Below are 20,926 nucleotides of genomic sequence, written 5' to 3'. Positions count from 1 at the left end.
TTTATTGTAGTCTAGCAATTATCTGCTTCTGTTGTTTCTTTACAGCCTGGTAGATGAGTCAGTGAATGAGGGTTACCTGTCCTGTTTATAGTTATGAATGACTCTAACACTGCCTCAAATAACACTAAACTGTTTTGTTTATTGTCACTACACTGCCTCCAATGACTGCAGAAAAACTGTTTATGGTTACAACACCACCTCTGATAACAGTAAACAAACTGTTCATGGTCACGATGCTGTTTCTGATTACATTAAATGAACTGTTTATAGCCACAGCATTGTCTCTGTGACAGTTAACAGTCCTTTTCGTAGCCACGACATTGTCTTTGGTGGTAGTAAACAAACTGTTTATAGTCACAATATTTCTTTCTATGACAGTAACACTCCAATCCAGTCAGTGAATAGATAAGTAGTTGAGGGAGTAAGTGCATGGCTACTCAACCAGCTAGAAATAATAGCAAAATATCTCAGAATTTACATCCTACTGTTTGTATTTAACCCGTTAGTATTTAAACCAACCATATCTTGCCCAAATATTTCTCCTGTTTTATGTTCAAACTGGCCAGATCCAGACTCTCACACCTAGCCAACAATGTCATTCCGAAAATAAGCAATCGCATTGAAATCTGAAAGTTACAAGATAATGCATAGTAATTCAAAATAATGTGAATATATAAACATTACATTTGACAAAGTAATCTCAATGCTAAAGGGTTGAAAATGTGAGAATACTTTTGGATAATGTAATCATTACAGTAGCCATGGGCACGGCTGTGTGGTTAAGAAGCTTACTTTGCTGCTACATGATTTCAGGTTCAGATCCATTATGTGGCACCTTCGGCAAGAAACTTCTACCATAGCCCTGGGCTAATCAATGTCTTGTAAGTGAATTTGGTAGAAGGAAACTGTGTGGAATCCCATCATGTGTATGTGTTTGTATTTCTGTGTGTCTTGTGTTTATGTCCTTCCCTACCACTTATCTCTTTCTCAGCTTCCTCTCTCTTTTCTCTTCCTCTTCTCCTAGCCCATCTCCTCATCTCTCCTCTTCCTCCTCTCTCTCTCTCTCCTTCATCCTCTCTGTCTTTCCTCTTCCTACTCTCTTCTCTCCCCTCCCTCCTCACTTCTCTTTCTTCCTTCCTTCCTTTCTTGTGTTCTCCATAACTTAGTGGTTTTGGCAAAAGAGATTGATAGAATAAGCATCAGACTTTAACCCTTTAGCATTCAGATTATTCTTTAAAATGTAATGCCTTTTCATTCATATTGTTTTTAGTTAATCATGCGTTATTTTGCAGTTTGAAAATTTTGATGATGTGATGGTATATTTTATAATGGCATTGAAGGGTAAGTGTGATAGGCTGGATCTGGTTGGTTACGACATAAAGCAGGTAGCATATTCGGGCCAAATGTGGCCTGTTTAAATGCGAAAGAGTTAAAAGAAAAACAAAAAGAGTACTGGAGTTGACCTTTGACAAAACCCTTCATTGTGGTACTGCAGTGTGGCTGCAGTTCAATGACTTTTGCAAGTAAAAGATAAAGAAAAGATAAAATGATAATCTGAAAATAAAAATAGGATGGCCTTTGTGTATAGATAGATATACATTGTCAACAGCTCCTCTGCTAGAAGCTGCCTTTTCCTCTTCCCCATCTCTGAAGATCTCTCTAATCACCCTTGACTCTCTTCCATCTTTCCCCCACTTTCCTTACCTCTTTCTTCCTCATTCATTTGCTGAAAGCAGAGATAGAACAATTGCCTTTAATTAATCACATCACTTCATCTTCCTGCCATTTATTGTGTGCATTATTTTATATTCAATGCAGTTGATTGGTGGATGGGTAGATGAGCGATTTGGTTTCTGCGGTGGTCTTTTATTGTTTAAGGAAAATCTTCCAGCTATTATTGCAGGCTTTCAGCTTTTGTAAACAACATTGTTTTGACAAAGCTGAAAAATGTAAGAAACCGATGAAGATAATAAGGATGAGAGAGAAATAGAGTGAGAGCTTGATAAATAGTAATGGAGAGAAAGAAGCTGAGAGAATGCTGTAGGAAAAATCAGGGAGAGAGAGATGGGGAGGTTTGATGGTACAAACAGGATAGATAGAACTCAAAACATCAGTACATACATTTCGTGTATGGCATTCATCAAACTTTTGGTTGGTGCCATGCACAAAATTCTCAACCCTAGAGTTACTTTGTAATTTCTGTCAATTAAAAGTAATACGCACACACACATGCACACACACACACACATATGTATGCATGTATAGATATGTTTGTATGGACGTACATATGTATAAAACTCTATAGTGATAGGGAGGAGAAAACTAAGAGGGAATGAAACTGGAGAGAATGAGTTACATACATAGTGTGTGTGCATGCACACACACACACACCACACACATATGTGTACACGCATATATACGTATATATATATACATAATTTTTATATATATATATATATATATATATATATATATATTTGGTACGCTAGAACGAGGGCATTTGAATATATCTGCGAATATAATAGGCCGAACTACTTGTATTTTTGACCTCGTGTTAATATCGACAAATTATATTTTATGACGAACCTCACTGATGATCTGTAGATTAATTGTATAAGTAAAATTGCATAATTTATTAACAGTGAAACAATTGTATGGGGTTAATCTATATTTTTGTTATTTTTCATTTGTCCTCGCTTACGTTCATAGTGTGCTAAATTTTTCTTGAGAACAATTCTTAGTGGTTGAGACCCTTGCGGATCTATCTTTAACGTAAGAGCGTCCACATAGTGGACTCTCTCTCATATTTGTATATATATATATATATATATATATATATACATATATGGAATATACATACATTTACATAAATGTACATTCATGCATATGTATAGTTGCTGGAATAAGAATTGGCTGAGAAAGTATAGAGAGCTGTTACCTCTGGTAGTAACAAGTGCTTTTCACTCTCTCAGAGTGAAAGCAAATTGTATGATGCATCATATGTAAGCATTATTATACATGCACATGAACTGCAATGCTCTATGGTCATGAAACATGGCTCATTTATGCTGAGAAGATGCAAAGACTAGAAAGGAAATAAAGCTGGCATGCTCTGCTGGATGTGCAATGTCAGAGTGCATGTATGACAAAGTGCAAATGTGATGGGAACAAAATTGGGTATAAGAAGCATGAGATGTAGGGCACTGGTGTGTTCATGTATAAGGATGCGTATGTATGAGGACAGCTGCATGAAAAAGTCATGATTGCTAAATGTGGTTGGAACCTGTTAAGGAAAGAGAGCCAGGAAGACATGGGATGAGGTTGTCTGGACCAACCTCGGTTTGTTGAACCTCACAGTTGGCAAAGCACTGAGATGATTGACAATTTACTATGCTTAAGAAGACCCAACTGTCTCAGTGAAAAACAAGATTCTAAAAGCATATCATTTATGCCTATGTCCCCACACCCAAGCTTTCCTTACCAAGCCTTCCCCATCCTTCCATAACTCTTCTAGCTGTAATACTATTTATTCAGCTGCTGCAATTAATATGAAAACAGAACTGGATATAGTTCTTCCCCCTTTTGTGTTCATAGATACCCCATCTCCTTTGAACCACCTCCCTTGTCAACCACCCCATTTTCTCAATGTCATACCTTACTGTTTTATTTTTCTAGTGAATGCCCCTTTTCCATGAACACCCTTTAATATCTACCATAGATGGATCCCCCCCCACACACACACACCTACCTACCTTTGTCACTCACTGCATCCACCCCTACATACCTCCAACTTCCCCACTTCAGCACTTTATATCATCTCCCTGTTTCTCATATATCTTAGTTTTATATTGTTGCCCATCAACTCCTCTTTATATACTGTTACTTGTTCACCTCCCCTTCCTAAACCCACTTCTATTCCTATTTACTCCTCCCCCAAACTGAGAGTTACAGTTGACCACACCTCCACCTGATGTCACCATTCACTATCTTCACCTCTAACCATCTCCACTCTCCTTTTAGACACTTACAGACTTAACCATCCACCCATTCCTGATCCTCTGTCCTTGTTCTCTCTTATATTTTTCCTTCTTGTAACCTGACACCTCATCTTCACCAATTTTTCTTCCTTTCCAGCTAGCCATGTATCTCTTCTACAGCAGGACACCTGTTCCTATCTCTCTATCATACTTTAACCTCTCAACATCAGACACAAAGCCACCTCTCTCAATACTACACCCCCACTTGGTTTGAGATGGTCTTATCTTCCAACAAGTGCATGTATTACAAAAAATGCACCCACTACACTCTGTAAAGTGGTTGACAAACGCATCCAACTGTGGAAACCATGTTAAGGCTGAGATTGGATTTCAGTACAGTCCTTAAATAACATGGAACATAAATGATGATGTGTGCATGTATGATACACTCTATAGCATGTATTATCATTATTATTGTCAATGGTTGTATTAGGTACTCTTATTTTTATTCAATAACGACTGTTACAACAGGTGTGTGTATGTGTGTTTCTCTCTCTCTCTCTCTATACATCTATATATATATATATATATATATATATATGTATGTATATATATGTATGTATATATATATGTATGTATATATATGTATGTATATATATATGTATGTATATATAATGTATGTATATATATATGTATGTATATATATATGTATGTATATATATATGTATGTATATTATATGTATGTATATATATGTATGTATATATATATATATGTATATATATATATATATATATATATGTATATGTATGTATATATATATATATGTATATATATATATGTATAGTATGTATATATGTATATGTATGTATATATATATATGTATGTATATATATATTATATGTATATATATATATATATGTATATATAATATATGTATATATATATTATATATATATATATATGTATATATATTATATGTATATATATTATATGTATATATATATGTATATAGTATATGTATGTATATATGTATGTATAATATATATGTATGTATATATGTTGTATATATATATGTATTATATATGTATGTATATATATATGTATATATATATATGTATATATGTATTATATATATATGTTATATATATATATGTTATATATATATATGTATATATATAATATGTATATATATATATATGTTATATATATATATATTATATGTATATATATATATATGTATATATATATTATGTATATAATATATATGTATAAATATATATATGTATATATATATATATATATATATATATATATATTGTAGCGACAGAAAGTAATGGAATCTTATGCAAACTAAATAAATTCAATATGAGCACAGGACCCAATGAACTGCAAGAGGAACTGGTGGGCAATTCTTGGCTATAATAGCCAATTAGAGAAATTTATGTTAGCATTTGATGGAAATTGAATATCGAACACTGTATTGGAAGAATCAGCATGCCTCACTTCTCTCTTGTTTATTCTTTCGTGAACATCATAAAACACAGACTTGGAAACCATATTATATCCAAAATCAGCTGTACGAGAAAGAATTTTCTTGGTAAAAACAGGAAAAGTGATTCTCCACTTTCATCTGCAAAATCATTTAATTAGAGACTTGTTTATTTTATTTTAGTTTTTTTTTAGAGCCTTTTGTTTCTGTTTTTTTTTTCTTCTTCTTCGAAAGTATGAAGATATGTTTTATAACAGAATGGAACAAAGCATATACAATGGCTGCTCCAATGATTTCTAATCAAATTTTTGGTTTTCATAATGCCATAAAGAACCAAGAGAAGAGAAAAACGATTGAAAGGAAGATAAGGAAAGTGAGAAATGTAATGTACATATTGCTGTGTAAAGTAATTGAAGTCAAAATAATGATATATAATTTATTTTGCAGAAGACATTTATGTGTATATTTATTATATCCATGTAAGAATACACACACACATACCTACTTACATACCAATCTATCTATCTGTCTATCTATCTACACACACACACACACAAACAAGCATATATGCATATAATATATTCTTGATAATTCTTATTTTTTGAGTCATCTATTTTATAGTCACTACTAGTGTAATAACTCACCAGCTATAATTGTGTATGTTTTTAACTCAATATTTATACTTTATTATCTATGATTTTCACTGTTAAAGATGATTAATTTCATGTCTCTGAAAGTTTCTATTTAAGATGTAAACTATATATATATATATATCATTATCATCATTCAAGCGAGGTCGTTGCCAGTGCCGCTGGACTGGCTCCTGTGCAGGTAGCACATAAAAAGCACCATTTGAGTGTGGCCGTTGCCAGTACCACTTGACTGGCCCTCGTGCCAGTGGCACGTAAAAGCACCCACTACACTCTCGGAGTGGTTGGCGTTAGGAAGGACATCCAGCCGTAGAAAGTCTGCCAGATCAGATTGGAGTCTGGTGCAGACATCTGGTTCGCCAGTCCTCAGTCAAATCGTCCATCCCATGCTAGCATAGAAAGCAGTCGTTAAACGATGATGATGATCATCATAATTGTTTAATATCCTCTTTCCATGCTGGCATGGGTTGGGCAGTTTTACATGGAGCTGGCTTATAGGGAGTTGTCCAGACTCCACCTGTCTTTTTCAGGTATGGTTTCTATGGCTGGGTTCCCTTTCTAATGCCAACCACTGAACAGAGTATACTGGGTGCTTTTTATGTCCCACCAGCAGAGGTGTATTAATGCAGCCCTGGCATGGGTTCTTTTTAATTGGCAATGGTACCTGGAAGAATGGGCCTGTATTTTTTACTTAGCTTGAGTCTTATCAAGTGCAGAAAATCGCCACATCTCCTGGTCCCTTGTCGTTTCCTTAGTGAGACTTGGCATCTGAAGATCCTCTCTCACCATTTCGTTCCACATCTTCCTGGGTCTACCCCTTCCATATATAAATGTGTATGTGTGTGTGTGTATGACTACTGTGTGTGTGTATGTGACTACTTATAGCAGCTCACATTTAAGTCCTTTGTGTATTGGTTTCAAATTTTGGCACAAACCCAATAAACTGGAGAAAGGGGCAAGTCAACCCTAGCGCTCCACTGGTACTTATTTTATCAACCTCGAAAGGATGAAAGACAAAGTCACCAATGGCAGATTTTGAACTCAGAAAATAAAGACAGATAAAATGCCATTAAGCATTTTACCTGGTGTGCTTAATGACTGTGCCAGCTCACCACCTTCAGTGCTTTGTGTATTAAATGATAATTGCTTCTTTTGATGGATGGAATCCTTTTTTTTTTTTTTTTTTTTTTTTTTATCGGTCCTACCAAAAATGGAACAGTAAACTCTGTGTGTGTGTTTGTGTGTATTTTGACATTGCATAATAGTTGTAGATGAGTGTTACTGCCTTGCAGGCAGTGTCCTTCATTTCCAGTCTTTTGTGTAAAGATTATTTGGTTATATGGAACTATCATTTCACTTGGAAACATGTGAGGGTTGACAATAGGAATGACTCTACGTAGAATGGTGTAACAATAAGGCTTTAGGAAAAAATATCTCAGATCTGAAATTGCCTGAAGATGAAAGCCAGCTATAAGGAAGAAACATAGCTTCATCATCATCATCATCATAGCTGTAATGTCCACTTTGCCTTGGTTGTGTGAATCGAACAGAGTTTGTTGAAGCCATAGAAACTCTGCTTCAACAAACTGTGTTCAACCCATGCAAGGATGGAAAAGTAGACGTTAAAATGATGATTATGATGACAAAGCTATGTTTCTTGTTTATAGCTAGCTTCCATCTTCAGGCAGTTTCAGATCTAAGATATTTTTCTGTAAAGCCTTACAGTTACACCATTCTACACAGAGCCATTCTCTGTTGTTTCGTTTCTTCTCCGAATGCTTCTGCTGCTAAAACATGTGATGATAATAAATTGCTAGAATTTTCTGACTATAAATCATCTGCAGATTCATGTTCTTTGAAATCATGATCGGTGTTGGTTGGCATCATCGTCACTAACATGATCATTCTTAATAATGTCTTCATCATCTCTATAATCATCATCATCATCTCAGCACTTTCATTCTCAAAGGAAAAACTTTTTTTAAAAAAATACATCACCATAAAGTGAACAACAACTACAGCAACAACAACATAGGTATAATATATTTGTTATTGTTAGCTTGGAAGAAAAACAAACACTTTTAATCTTATATATTTCGAAGCCAGCATATGTGATCAAAGAAATTCAGCGTGTATGTGTGTGCATGCACATGCATGTGGCTGTCTGCATGTATGTGTGTGTGTGTGTGTGTGTGTCTGTCCACATTTTAATATAAAAATATTGAAGATCTCAGTACATTCATACTCACAATACCAGTGTGTAGAATCAATGTGTGTGTTTTAATTCATCATGCACAGAGCTCATATTACACACACACACACCATGTGATAGGCAATTTTATATTTAATGCATCAGAGCCCATATTAGCACTGTAAAACAACCTGTGAAAAGATGTGCTTGCAGTTCTTTTCAACCTGTTTTGGGAAAACTTTGCCAAGCACACTCTATTTCCCCCTCTCACTTTTTTCTTCTTTTTTTTTCTCCCGCTCCCCATCTCTCTCTCCAAAATTATATTTTTGTTCCAAAGGTATGACATAACCAAATATACAAAATACAGCTTTCACTTATACACTTGTAGAGCACTGTTGGCATGCACAAACCGTTAATAAGCACTCTTATGATCTTGCAGTGCCTGTGTGCAGGGGTGGGTAGGTGGGTGACATTAATCCTTTTGCGACAAAATCTTTTCTATGAAAATGCACACACCATGTTGTGTGTGTGCGTATGTGTGAGTGTGTGCACACACACACACACACACACATACACTCACAGAGGCATGGCCAAGGTTGATCGTTCAAGGATTGGACTTCACAATCATTTCTGAAGTTGCTCTTTGTCTTCCTCCTGACACCATAGAAGGTATGAGATGTTTTGGCACTTGCTTTAATGTTTCCTTCATTCACTCTCTCTCTCTCTCTCTCTCTCTCTCTCTCTCTTCCCCCTCCTTGCTCTCTCCCGTTCTTTTACTCTCTGTCTGTCTGTCTCTCTCTCTCTCTATGAGTATGTTCCTCTTTATGTGTATGACGAGTGGGAAGGTGCTTATGTCAGTTGTATTCAATAAGTAAATTGTAATCTGTTTCTCACTCTGCATGTCTGCATGTGTGTGTGTGTGTTTGCCTCTAGTGCCAAAAACTACTGTTGCCAAAACAAGTTCAGTGTCCAGTCAGCCATGCCAAATTGCCACGCCCAATTTATTTCATTCCACCCCTCTGGCACTTTCCATCATTTTCTGCAACACTGAGGGATGCCACCTACATATGTTTATCTATATCTAATATCAAACTAATTTATATATCATCATACAGTGGGGGGGTTTTTTCCCTCATTTTTTTAAAAACAATACAACACAACACAACAATATCCTTACCTTCATTTTTGTTGATGGCAAGTGAATTACAAGCAGTAAACTTCATTTATATCTCATTGATTAGGAAAAAACTAAACAAGACAATACAGTGTCAATATAAAATATAACTCTTGTCGTGTATTGAAACAAACATGTATAACTACAAAAGCCATTTTTCAGATATAATAAAATGTGTGTGTATGTCTGTGTGTATATGCAATTAGATGGATAGGTTGCTATTTCTAGAGGGGGCAGAATTGTTTAAAGAGTGAGAAGTAGTTTATTATTTCTTCTTTTTTCTTCTTTTTTTCCCCCCTTTTATTGTGATTTTTGATTTGGTAATGGTTGTACATTTTTATGTTGGTTAGATACCACTAAAACTGTTAATCATTAATTTTGCTAACAAAATCTGTTGTCATATATTTAACTGAAGCATGCATGCACATATGTAACACACTCACATACAGTGAATTAGCTGTTATTAGAGTAGTGGATAGGATGCCTTGCCGTATTCATTCTAGCTCTCTTCTACAATTCCAAGTTCAAACTCCACTGAAGTCAATTTTTACCTTCAGGATCAATAAATAAAATATCATTCTAACACTAGATTGACTTCTTTCTCTTTCTCTCTTGAAGAAATTGGCTCTTTTCAGACCTGGAGAGGTTTAAAATAATTAAGATGTACCATATGTCAATATAGTAACTGTACAATTCTTATCAGTATTAAGGCTCTGAGTTCAAATCTCATGGAGGCCAACATTGCTTTTCATCCTCTCTTGGGGGAGTCAAATATAATAAGCTATCAGTCAAATACTGGGGTTGATTTAATTGATTACTACCTTCTTTCCAAAATTTGTAGCGTTGTGCTTATGTTAAAAACAGTTAAAATTAAAAGTGTTTGATTGACAGAATTGGTATTTAGTCTGTTATTTCAGATTCCATGTTCAAACCTCACCAAAATCAATTGTCGCCTTTTATCCTTCAAAGAATTCTTAAAACACTCTGCAGTCAATTACTGATGTCAGTTTAACAAAACTACATAATCTTTCTCAAGCAAATGGTTTGACCTTGTATTTATATTAGAAACCATTATACATTATTATTATTATTATTACTATCATTAAGGCAGTGAACTGTGAAAATCATTAGAGCACTGGAAAAACTGCTTTGCAGTATTTCTTCTGGTTCTTTACATTCTGAGTTCAAATTCCATTGAGGTCATCTTTGCCTTTTGACCTTTCAGGGTCAATAAAATAAGTAGCAGTTGAACACTGGGACTGATGTAATTGACTTCCCCCTAAAATTCCTGGTTTTGTGCTAAAATTAGAAAGAATTATTATTATTATTATTATTATTATTATTATAATAATCATTATATTTTTTACTGTCCATTATCTGTTCTGTCTCCTAATTGAATTGAATCCTACTTATTTTTCTTTTTTTTTTTTTAATTTTCCTCTGCAGCGAGTCTGGAAGATTTGTATGCATTCCAATTCAAAATTAATGAAGGCATGCCACAAAATCATGGATGGGAAATGTTCAATTTCCGAATGGAGTATGACCGTATGGATGTACCAAACAATAAATGGGTACTGACTAACATCAACAAAGATTATGAGGTCAGTATTTCAATTTCACTCTAAGTCAATCTCTGTTAACTTTGTTTTTCATCTTTTCCTCTTCCTCTTGGTTTAGAGTTTCATCATCTCGTCTTTTACTTGTTTCAGTCATAGGACTGTGGATATTCTGGAACACTGCTTTGAACTGTTTAGTCAAACGAATCATCCCTATCATCATCATCGTCAAACATCCATTTTCCATGCCGGTATGGGTTGGACAATTTGATGAGAACTGGTTAGGCCAGGGGCTGTACCAGGTTCCATTATCTGTTTTGCTATGGTTTCTGTGGTTGGATACCCTTCCTAATGCCAACCACTTTACAGAGTGTACTGGGTGTTTTTTACATGGCACCATCACTGGTGCTTTTTAGGTGGCACCAGCACTTTTCACATGACACCTGCACTAGTGCTTTTTCCATGGAACCAGCACCAGTGCTTTTTACGTGGCACCAATACCAGTGCCAACAGGGTCGCCAAGTAATTTTCAAGACAAAACCCCTACTACTTATCAAGTCTGGTACTTATTCTATCAGTCTCTTTTGACAAATTGTTAAATTATGGGGATGTAAACAAACCAACACCAGTTGTCACGTGATGGTGGTGGGAGTGGGGGTGAGGCAAACACACAAACATTCGTATATACATGAGTTTCCATCTACCAGATTTACTCACAAGGCATTGGTCAGCCTAGGGCTATAACAGAAGACACTTGCCCAAGATGTCATGTTGTGAAACTGAACTTGAAACCATTTGGATGCAAAGCAAGCCTTTTGACCATGCTGTCATGCTTGCACCTATGAGCCATGCTTGCACCTATGAGCCATGCTTGTACCTATGAGCCATGCTTGTGCCTATGAGCCATGCTTGTACCTATGAGCCATGCTTGTACCTATGAGCCATGCTTGTACCTATGAGCCATACTTGCACCTATGAGCCATGCTTGTGCCTATGAGCCATGCTTGTACCTATGAGCCATGCTTGTACCTATGAGCCATGCTTGTACCTATGAGCCATGCTTGTACCTATGAGCCATACTTGCACCTATGAGCCATGCTTGTGCCTATGAGCCATGCTTGTACCTATGAGCCATGCTTGTACCTATGAGCCATGCTTGCACCTATGAGCCATGCTTGCACCTATGAGCCATGCTTGTACCTATGAGCCATGCTTGTACCTATGAGCCATGCTTGCACCTATGAGCCATGCTTGTACCTATGAGCCATGCTTGTACCTATGAGCCATGCTTGTACCTATGAGCCATGCTTGCACCTATGAGCCATGCTTGTACCTATGAGCCATGCTTGTACCTATGAGCCATGCTTGTACCTATGAGCCATGCTTGCACCTATGAGCCATGCTTGTACCTATGAGCCATACTTGCACCTATGAGCCATGCTTGTGCCTATGAGCCATGGTAGCGCCTATGAGCCATGCTTGTGCCTATGAGCCATGCTTGTGCCTATGAGCCATGGTAGCGCCTATGAGCCATGCTTGTGCCTATGAACCATATTTGCACCTATGCCTAAAAAGAAAAAAAAGTAATTTTTTGCTTATGTTTCTGCTGCTGTTGATGATGATGGTAATATTGATGGTGATGATCATTTGGAGGTTACAATACTGTTTCTTTTGTTGTATTTGTTTAACCCCAGGTCAACCCTGATCTGACAGACCTATGACCAAAAGATGTTCCAACCACAAATAATTTTTTTGCATATATTTTTTTTTTTTTTTACTTATTTCAGTCATTCAATTGCAAAGCCATGCTAGAGCATTGCTTTGCAGGGATTAGTCAATTAAATTGACACTTCCACCCCCGCAATGCTTATTTAAAGTCTAGTACTTATTCTGTCAATGTCTTTTTGTCAAACCACTAAGTTACAGGGATGTAAACAAACCAACACTGATTGTCAAATTGGTAAGAGATAAACACAAAGATAGATGTTTGTGCTTGCATGCATACACACACACACATACACACACTTTCTCTGTCTCTCTCTCACACACACAATGGGCTTCTACACGGTTTCCATCTACCAAATTTACTCACAAGGCATTTGTTAGCCTAAGGTTATAGCAGAAAGCACTTGCCCAAGGTGCCACACAGTGGGACTGAACCTGAAACCATGTGGTTGCAAAGTGAACTTCTTAACCACATCCTTACACTCATGATGAAATTATCCAATATATCCTTCCTTTCTTTCAGGCATTAGGGTGTGATCAAGGTCGATGTAGATTAGTTGGTAGCTATTTCTAGCACTTGAGTAACCATATACAAGCTCTCTCACTGGCTACACTATTTCTGATGTTGTTGTAATTGTTTAGGCTTAGGTCATACCTGATCAAATAGACCTTTGATCAAAGGAATTCCAACCACGACCATCTCATCTTTGTCCTGTGTGCTGGGAACCCAGGACCATGATATCCAACATACCCATTTTCAAGATAGTAAAATGTGATTTGATAGACAGCTGCTATTTCTAGCAGGTCTAGTGATATAGAGTCTCCTGTGTTGGTTTGTGTTTCTGCTATTGTTGGCAACAGTAGTGACAATATTTTGCTACCATTGCAGCAAATGATGATGATGATGATATTGCGATTGTGTAATGTATGATGATGATGATGATGATGATGGTGATATTGTTGCTATATTAGCTCCATCACCACCACCACTACCACCACCATCAACAACACAACTACTATTTCGACTGCTACCACTACCACTGCTACTACCATCACCACCATATCACTACCACTACTACTACTATCACCTCCACCCACTGCTGCAGCTACTACTACTACTACTACCACCACCACCACCACCACCACCACCACCACCACCACCACCACTACTACTACTACTACTACTACTACTACTGGCAGTCTTGTATCATTTATGTTACCAATGTCACTATTGCAGAGATTGTGACTGTCTGTCATTGGTTACATAATATTGTTCCTGCTGTTATTGTTGATGTCATTGCAGCTTTTGTTGTTGTTGTGTTGTTTAATTTTGCTTCTACAAATACTATTTCTGCTGCTGTTGGCATGGTTACCACTACTGAAATAACTGCAATGATATCAGAAGTGTTACTCTGACCCTAGTAGAAACAACCTACTATATTCCGACTTGTACCAACTTTAAATTCATACAGAATCATCATGCTGAATGTCTTGAAGTGGTCTGACATACTCTCCATGGACTCTCCATAGATATGCGTACAACACAACACTGATATCATACTCTTTACTCTTTTACTTGTTTCAGTCATTTGACTGTGGCCATGCTGGAGCACTGCCTTTTAGTCGAGCAAATTGACCCCAGGACTTATTCTTTGTAAACCTAGTACTTATTCTATCATTCTCTTTCACCGAACCGCGAAGTTACGGGGACGTAAACACACCAGCATCAGTTGTCAAGCGATGTTGGGGGGACAAACACAGACATACAAACATATACACACACACATATATATATATATATATATATATATATATATATATATATATGATGGGCTTCTTTCAGTTCCTGTCTACCAAATCCACTCACAAGGCTTTGGTCGGCCTGAGGCTATAGTAGAAGATACTTGCCCAAGGTGCTACGCAGTGGAACTGAACCCGGAACCATGTAGTTTGTAAGCAAGCTACATACCACACAACCACTCCTATGCCTATACACCACCACCATCATCATCATCATTGTTTCAATGCCCACTTTTCCATACTTGCATGCATCAGACGGAATTTGTTGAGGCAGATTTTCAATGGTGGGATGCTCTTCCTCTTGCCAGCCCTTACCTGTTTCCAAGCTGGGTAATACTTCCCCTTGGCTAGACACGTTTTCTGCAGAAGACTGGAGGTGAACAACCTTGCTTGTATGACTATGGTGCGTGCTCATTTGCAACCAATCACATGATCTCTATGCAAAGGTGCACACAAGCACAGTGAAATACACACACATCATGGGATTCTTTCAGTTTCTATCAAATCCACTCACAAGAATCCCATGAGCTGTTGTAGAAGACACTTGCTGAAGGTGCTGTACAGCAGGATTGATCTCAAGACCACATGGTTGAGAAGCAAGCATCTTAACTCCACAGCCATGCCTGCACCTAGGCACGTCTGCATCATTAACAAGTAGAAAGAAAAATACATTATATCACATCTTTTTTTAGATGCTTCATTGAACTAAATCAGTTAGACAAAGCAGAATACAAGGCCCTGCCATGCTTCAATGGCTTTGAAGTAGAACCCATCAAAGATTTTGTAATGGTATTTAATACATCGTTGTCTTTGTTGTTCAAGCACATGCTCTTGGCCTCTCTTAACTCATTTTCATTTATTTATATGTATGTATGTACGTACATATGTACGTATATATGTATATATGCATGCACACAGACACACAATCACATGATGTTTATATCTTTGTATTTGTGTTTTTCTGTCACTACTGTGTTGATTTATATCTGTCTCCATAACTTAATGGTTTGCCAAGAGAAAAAAAAAGAATCACTGGAGCTGATTTAGTCAGCTGAAATACTTCAAGGTGGTTCTCCAACATAATTGTAATCCTTTGACTGAAACAATTAAATAGAAATATGTTGAGTATATAGGCGCAGGTGTGGCTGTGTGGTAAGTAGCTTGCTAACCAGCCACATGGTTCCGGGTTCAGTCCCACTGCGTGGCATCTTGGGCAAGTGTCTTCTGCTATAGCCCCGGGCTGACCAATGCCTTGTGACTGGATTTGGTAGACGGAAACTGAAAGAAGCCTGTCGTATATATATATATATTATATATATATATATGTGTGTGTTTGTGTGTCTGTGTTTGTCCTCCTAGCATTGCTTGACAACCGATGGTGGTGTGTTTACGTCCCCGTCACTTAGCGGTTCAGCAAAAAGAGGCCGATAGAATAAGTACTGGGCTTACAAAGAATAAGTCTCGGGGTTGATTTGCTCGACTAAAGGCGGTGCTCCAGCATGGCTGCAGTCAAATGACTGAAACAAGTAAAAGAGTAAGGAGAAAAAAGAGAGTATATAGACAGTTTGGCTGCTTGTTTCTCTGGAGTATGTCAGAATGATGTAGACGCCTCTGATGAGAACCCAATAAGATTCGAAAAGTGATTAAGATTGTTCATCATTTTTTTCAGTCTGCGGAGAAATGGCTAAAATTTGCCCTCTCTCTCTCTTTCGGAGAGGCACTGAGCAGCTATACGCACATATACACACACGGCAGTAACTTCCACCTACCGAATTCAATCACAAAGCTCCGGTCGGCTCGGTGCTATAGTGGAAGAGACCTACCCAAAGTGCCATGCAGTGGGACTGAACCCGAAACCATGTAGCTAGGAAGCAAGCTCCCTAACCACACAGCCATGTTTATAATTATACCATATGTTACATGTATATATTGTCATAAGTTTTTCTTATGTCCACTTCCCTTGTTGGCAGGATTTGAACAGTTGGACAGGATCTGATGCATTAGAGGACCACATTTTTGCCACACTGTCTCAGTTTTGGTATGGTTTCTTCAACTGGGTGCCCTTCCTAACATCAATCACTTTACAATATGTGGTGGGTGTATTTCTAAGTTGCACCAGTACTATAGATGTTGCCTTGCTCATGACTAAACTGAAGAGTCGTCTCGGCACTGTGTTGCATCTGCTTGATTTGCCAACCACTCAACTGAGTATAGCATCCACTCAACTGAGTATAGCACCAGCATTACTGAGGTCCCCTTGTTTCTTGCAAGATCAAAGACCCTGCTGAGCTAAAAAGTGAAATTGGAGGGAGAAAGATGACTTTAGGCGAGAGGTTTGGAGAAGTTAATATACAATGGGGGAAATATAAAAATATGTTTGTGTGTGTGTGTGTGTGTGTTTGTGTGTGTGTGTGTGTTTGTGTGTGTGCGTGTGTGTATATATATATATATGCACACACACACACACACACACATCTATCCTACCTATTCCCTTCCTCAAGCATCCAGCCATCTCTGTATTGAGTTTTCCAGTTTTCACCCACCACCCCCCGCCATGCCCACTGTGTGACTTATATTGTCATGGCTTATAATGTTACAGGACAGAAATATTTTCATAAAATCAAATCAAGACAGCAGTGGCATTCTCTCACTATTTGCCATTCCAGACAATAAGTCTGTACTCATCTTTTGTCACTAATTATAACACTGATGATGATGATGATGGTGATGGTGGTAGTGGTGGTGGTGGTGGTGGTGGTGACAATGGTGCAGATGAAAAACAAGCATCAGTAAAAATGTCAGTTTTCCTATATGATAGATATATTTATTTGTCCACTTCTACACACACATACACATGCTACAAGTCTCTCTCTCTCTCTTTCATTTGTTTTATATATCCCTCTTCTCTCTTCCCCCCTCTCTATCTCTATCTTTGTTTATTCTCTATTCCTATTGATCTTTCCTATACACAATGTATGGGTATGTGCTTATGTGTGTATTTCTGTGATTCTGTTTACGTGTGTGTGTGTGTGTGCATATACATGTGTGTACATGTGTTGTATTTTTGTGTGCCTATGCCCACCTTGTCTATCTCCTTTCTATCAAATCAATTATCCTATTTCATTCCAACATTGTGTATTTGTAAATATATCATTTTATCATCATATATATATATATATATATATTACAACCCCTACCTCAATTATATATATATTTATATGTGATATTATATAATTTATATTACATTTATATATATATTATATATAATACATATTATGTATTATATATGTTACACTATACATATATGTGTGTATATGCACACTTATATTAATTAATTAAATGGCTTTGTGTGTACCATCACCATAATTTTACATTTGAATGGGCTACATTATTTGGGAAAATGGAAGTAGTGACTGATGAATTTTCTGCAATGGCGGGCATTGGGTATAACATCTTTCTGTACTACCTGATTGAATATGTGAATGAATAGTGCATATCATACTCTACCAGCTATTTCCATTTTCCATTGCATTGCCAAGACATAGCTTCAGATTCAGTTTCACTGTGTGGTACCATAGGCAAGTGTCTTCTACAATAGCCTTATGCCAACCTGTGCCTTGTGAGTGAATTTGGTAGATGGAAACTGTGTGGAAGCCCATCATATGTATTTGTGTTTGTCCCTCACAACTACTTGACAAATGGTGCTAATTTGTTTGAGATAAGTACCAGACTTGAAAAGTAAGTACTGGGTTTGATTTGTTCAACTAAACCCTTCAAGGTAGAGCCCCAGTATGGCCACAGTCCAATGATTGAAACTAGTAAAAGATGAAGGATAGAACAAACCCTGATGATCTGGTTGCTTTCCCTTACTTCATGTCCTTCATGGCCATTTTGATCATATACCTGTTGATTTCAATAACTTGCTCCTCTGTTGGATCTCACATGAAGCAATTCTTCATTCTACCATGAATTCTCCTCACTCAGTAACCCCTTGTAACAGTATTTCCACAACCCACCCCTTCTTATTAATGTCAATGGCAAGTGCACTGTAATCATTACATGAATACTCCACCCACAGTATCCTGATTTATACAGACACACTGCTTTGCAATCTCTGCATACCTCATGCCTATAATTCTCATGTATGAGCCCTTAATTTCTACTTCTTCCCTTGCTATTTATACCTGACATCTAGTTTCTCTTCTAGCTACCTAACAATGAAGATCTCTACATAACAACTTTGTTGATACTGAACTGGCACTCGGAACTTAAATCAACATAAAACCTTGATGGAAGATTTTACTTTAAAATTTAAATCACTCCTGCCACCACACCCCTGCCAAAACATATTGCTGCCCTGTCCCAATCAGTTTTGGCGACAATGAAGAAGTCATCAAAATAACCCATAGCTCCCTCTCCCTTTTTCTTCCATTTTTCCAAGCCTGTTTTCTTATCTTTTATAACTTTTCATCATCCTGTCACATTCCACTTGACTGGGACCTCCTTTCTCTTTCCACAAATTTTAGTCTGTGGCCTTCAACATGTCTTATAGTAATTATTGTAAGGCTTCTATACTTTAACATATGATATATGCATCAATACATCTTTGAATCTACATCTGACCAAACTGAGGAATCTTTCAAATTTTATACTCTCCTTCTGTACATCATCTTGTCCAGATCCATCTAGCTATTACCCTGATGTCACTAATCACTGGTTTATGTTGATTGGTACGTTCTTCACTGGGGAAAAACAAAATTTAGTAAAAAAAATTGTCAACCCCTTCCCCCCTCTCTCTCATGTGTGCATGTGTATGCATGCAAACATACATATGTAAGTGTATGTGTGTGAGCACACGCACAAATAATTGATTTCATTGAACTCATATTTTATCTGCCTAGCATTCTGTCAACATAATTATCTAACAATCTCTCTCTTCTGTTTGCATGTAATGTACACACACACACCTATGTACATATATTACGCATATTAGAGCATGAATAAAATGCTTTAGGATATTCATTCTGGCCCTATATGCTCTGAGTTCACATTGCCTTCATTGCTTCAGGTCAAAAAAAAATTAAACATGAGTCAGTATTTCTTCTCACACCACTCTCTTCTGTCTGTCTGTCTGTCTCTTTCTTTCTCTGGACAGCAAGGCTTGTATGACAGTGATGCTCATTTACAATAATCACATGATGTCAAATCAGGGATATATATGTACACACACACGCAGATATAATGGGTTTCTTTCAGTTTCCTTGTACTAAATCCACTAACAAGGTTTTTGTTGACCTGGTGCTATGTCAGAAGACACTTGCTTCTGGTTCTGTGCAGTGGGACTGAACCCAAGACCACATGATTGGGAAGTGAACTTCTTAACCACATATTGGCACACACCTAAATCATTCACGTCAGCTACAACAATTCTAAAAATAAAAACAAAAAAATAAAGAAAAGAAAAGAAAAGAAAAACTCTTCCATGTCCTGCTACTTCCAATAAAACCTTTGTTCGTTCACTACTATAACAGTTTGAAGATTCTTTTGTCTAGAATAAAACCAGAGTCACAGTGAGGCTTTGAATGGATGTAGATACAAGAACATCTGGTTGCTGTTTCTAACAAATTGAGCGACTGCATAGAGGGTTTTTTTGTTGACTCATGACTGACAGCTATTACTTTATTACCAAAATTATAGTCTTGTGTTATCCTCACACTCTGACCATCCTTTAGTACTCTCTTTACTATTCACAGAAAACAAGACAGTATAGAGCAGACTTTTTGTCTTGCTGGGGAACGACAATCCCTCTAGTGTTGGTGCCATTATAAATTACATCCTGAAAAGTGGTTGTTGACAGGCAGAACATCTGTCCATTTATCTGTAGAAACCATGTAAAAAAATATGGATTATATAAGCAGCACGTGTTCTATGGCCCATCTAGTATAGCAGTAATCATCATCATCATCATCGTTTAGCGTCCGCTTTCCATGCTGGCATGGGTTGGACGGTGTAACTGGGGTCTGGGAAGCCAGAAGGCTGCACCAGGCCCAGTCTGATCTGGCAATGTTTCTACGGCTGGATGCCCTTCCTAACGCCAACCACTCCATGAGTGTAGTGGGTGCTTTTTACGTGCCACCGGCACAGGTGCCAGACGAATCTGGCAAATGGCCACGATCGGATGGTGCTTTTTATGTGTCACTGGCACGGGGGCCAGGCGGGGCTGGCAACGGCCACGAACGGATGGTGCTTTTTACGTGCCACCGGCATGAAAGCTGACTCCAACCATGACAGTCCATTTGACTCTTACCAGCATGAAGAAACAAATGTAAAATTGATGATGATATATATTCATGTGTGTGTGTG

At 37.3% G+C, this 20,926-nt stretch overlaps 1 protein-coding gene across 4 annotated transcripts in view; it reads left to right on the top strand.

Annotated features, from left to right (window-relative positions):
* Positions 1-20,926, top strand: part of LOC115218551 (myotubularin-related protein 6) — a 244,786-nt gene that overhangs the window by 170,569 nt on the left and 53,291 nt on the right. For all 4 annotated transcript variants that reach the window (XM_029788434.2, XM_029788431.2, XM_029788433.2 and 1 more), the window contains exon 4: positions 10,929-11,083. In XM_029788434.2, the coding sequence (XP_029644294.1) occupies positions 10,929-11,083 (155 nt within the window). The remainder of the gene's footprint in view (positions 1-10,928; positions 11,084-20,926) is intronic.

The sequence above is a fragment of the Octopus sinensis genome, linkage group LG13 (assembly GCF_006345805.1).
Source record: "Octopus sinensis linkage group LG13, ASM634580v1, whole genome shotgun sequence".
Taxonomy (NCBI): domain Eukaryota; kingdom Metazoa; phylum Mollusca; class Cephalopoda; order Octopoda; family Octopodidae; genus Octopus; species Octopus sinensis.
Note: the sequence above shows the minus strand (reverse complement) of the source record. Positions and strands in the feature narration are given on the sequence as shown.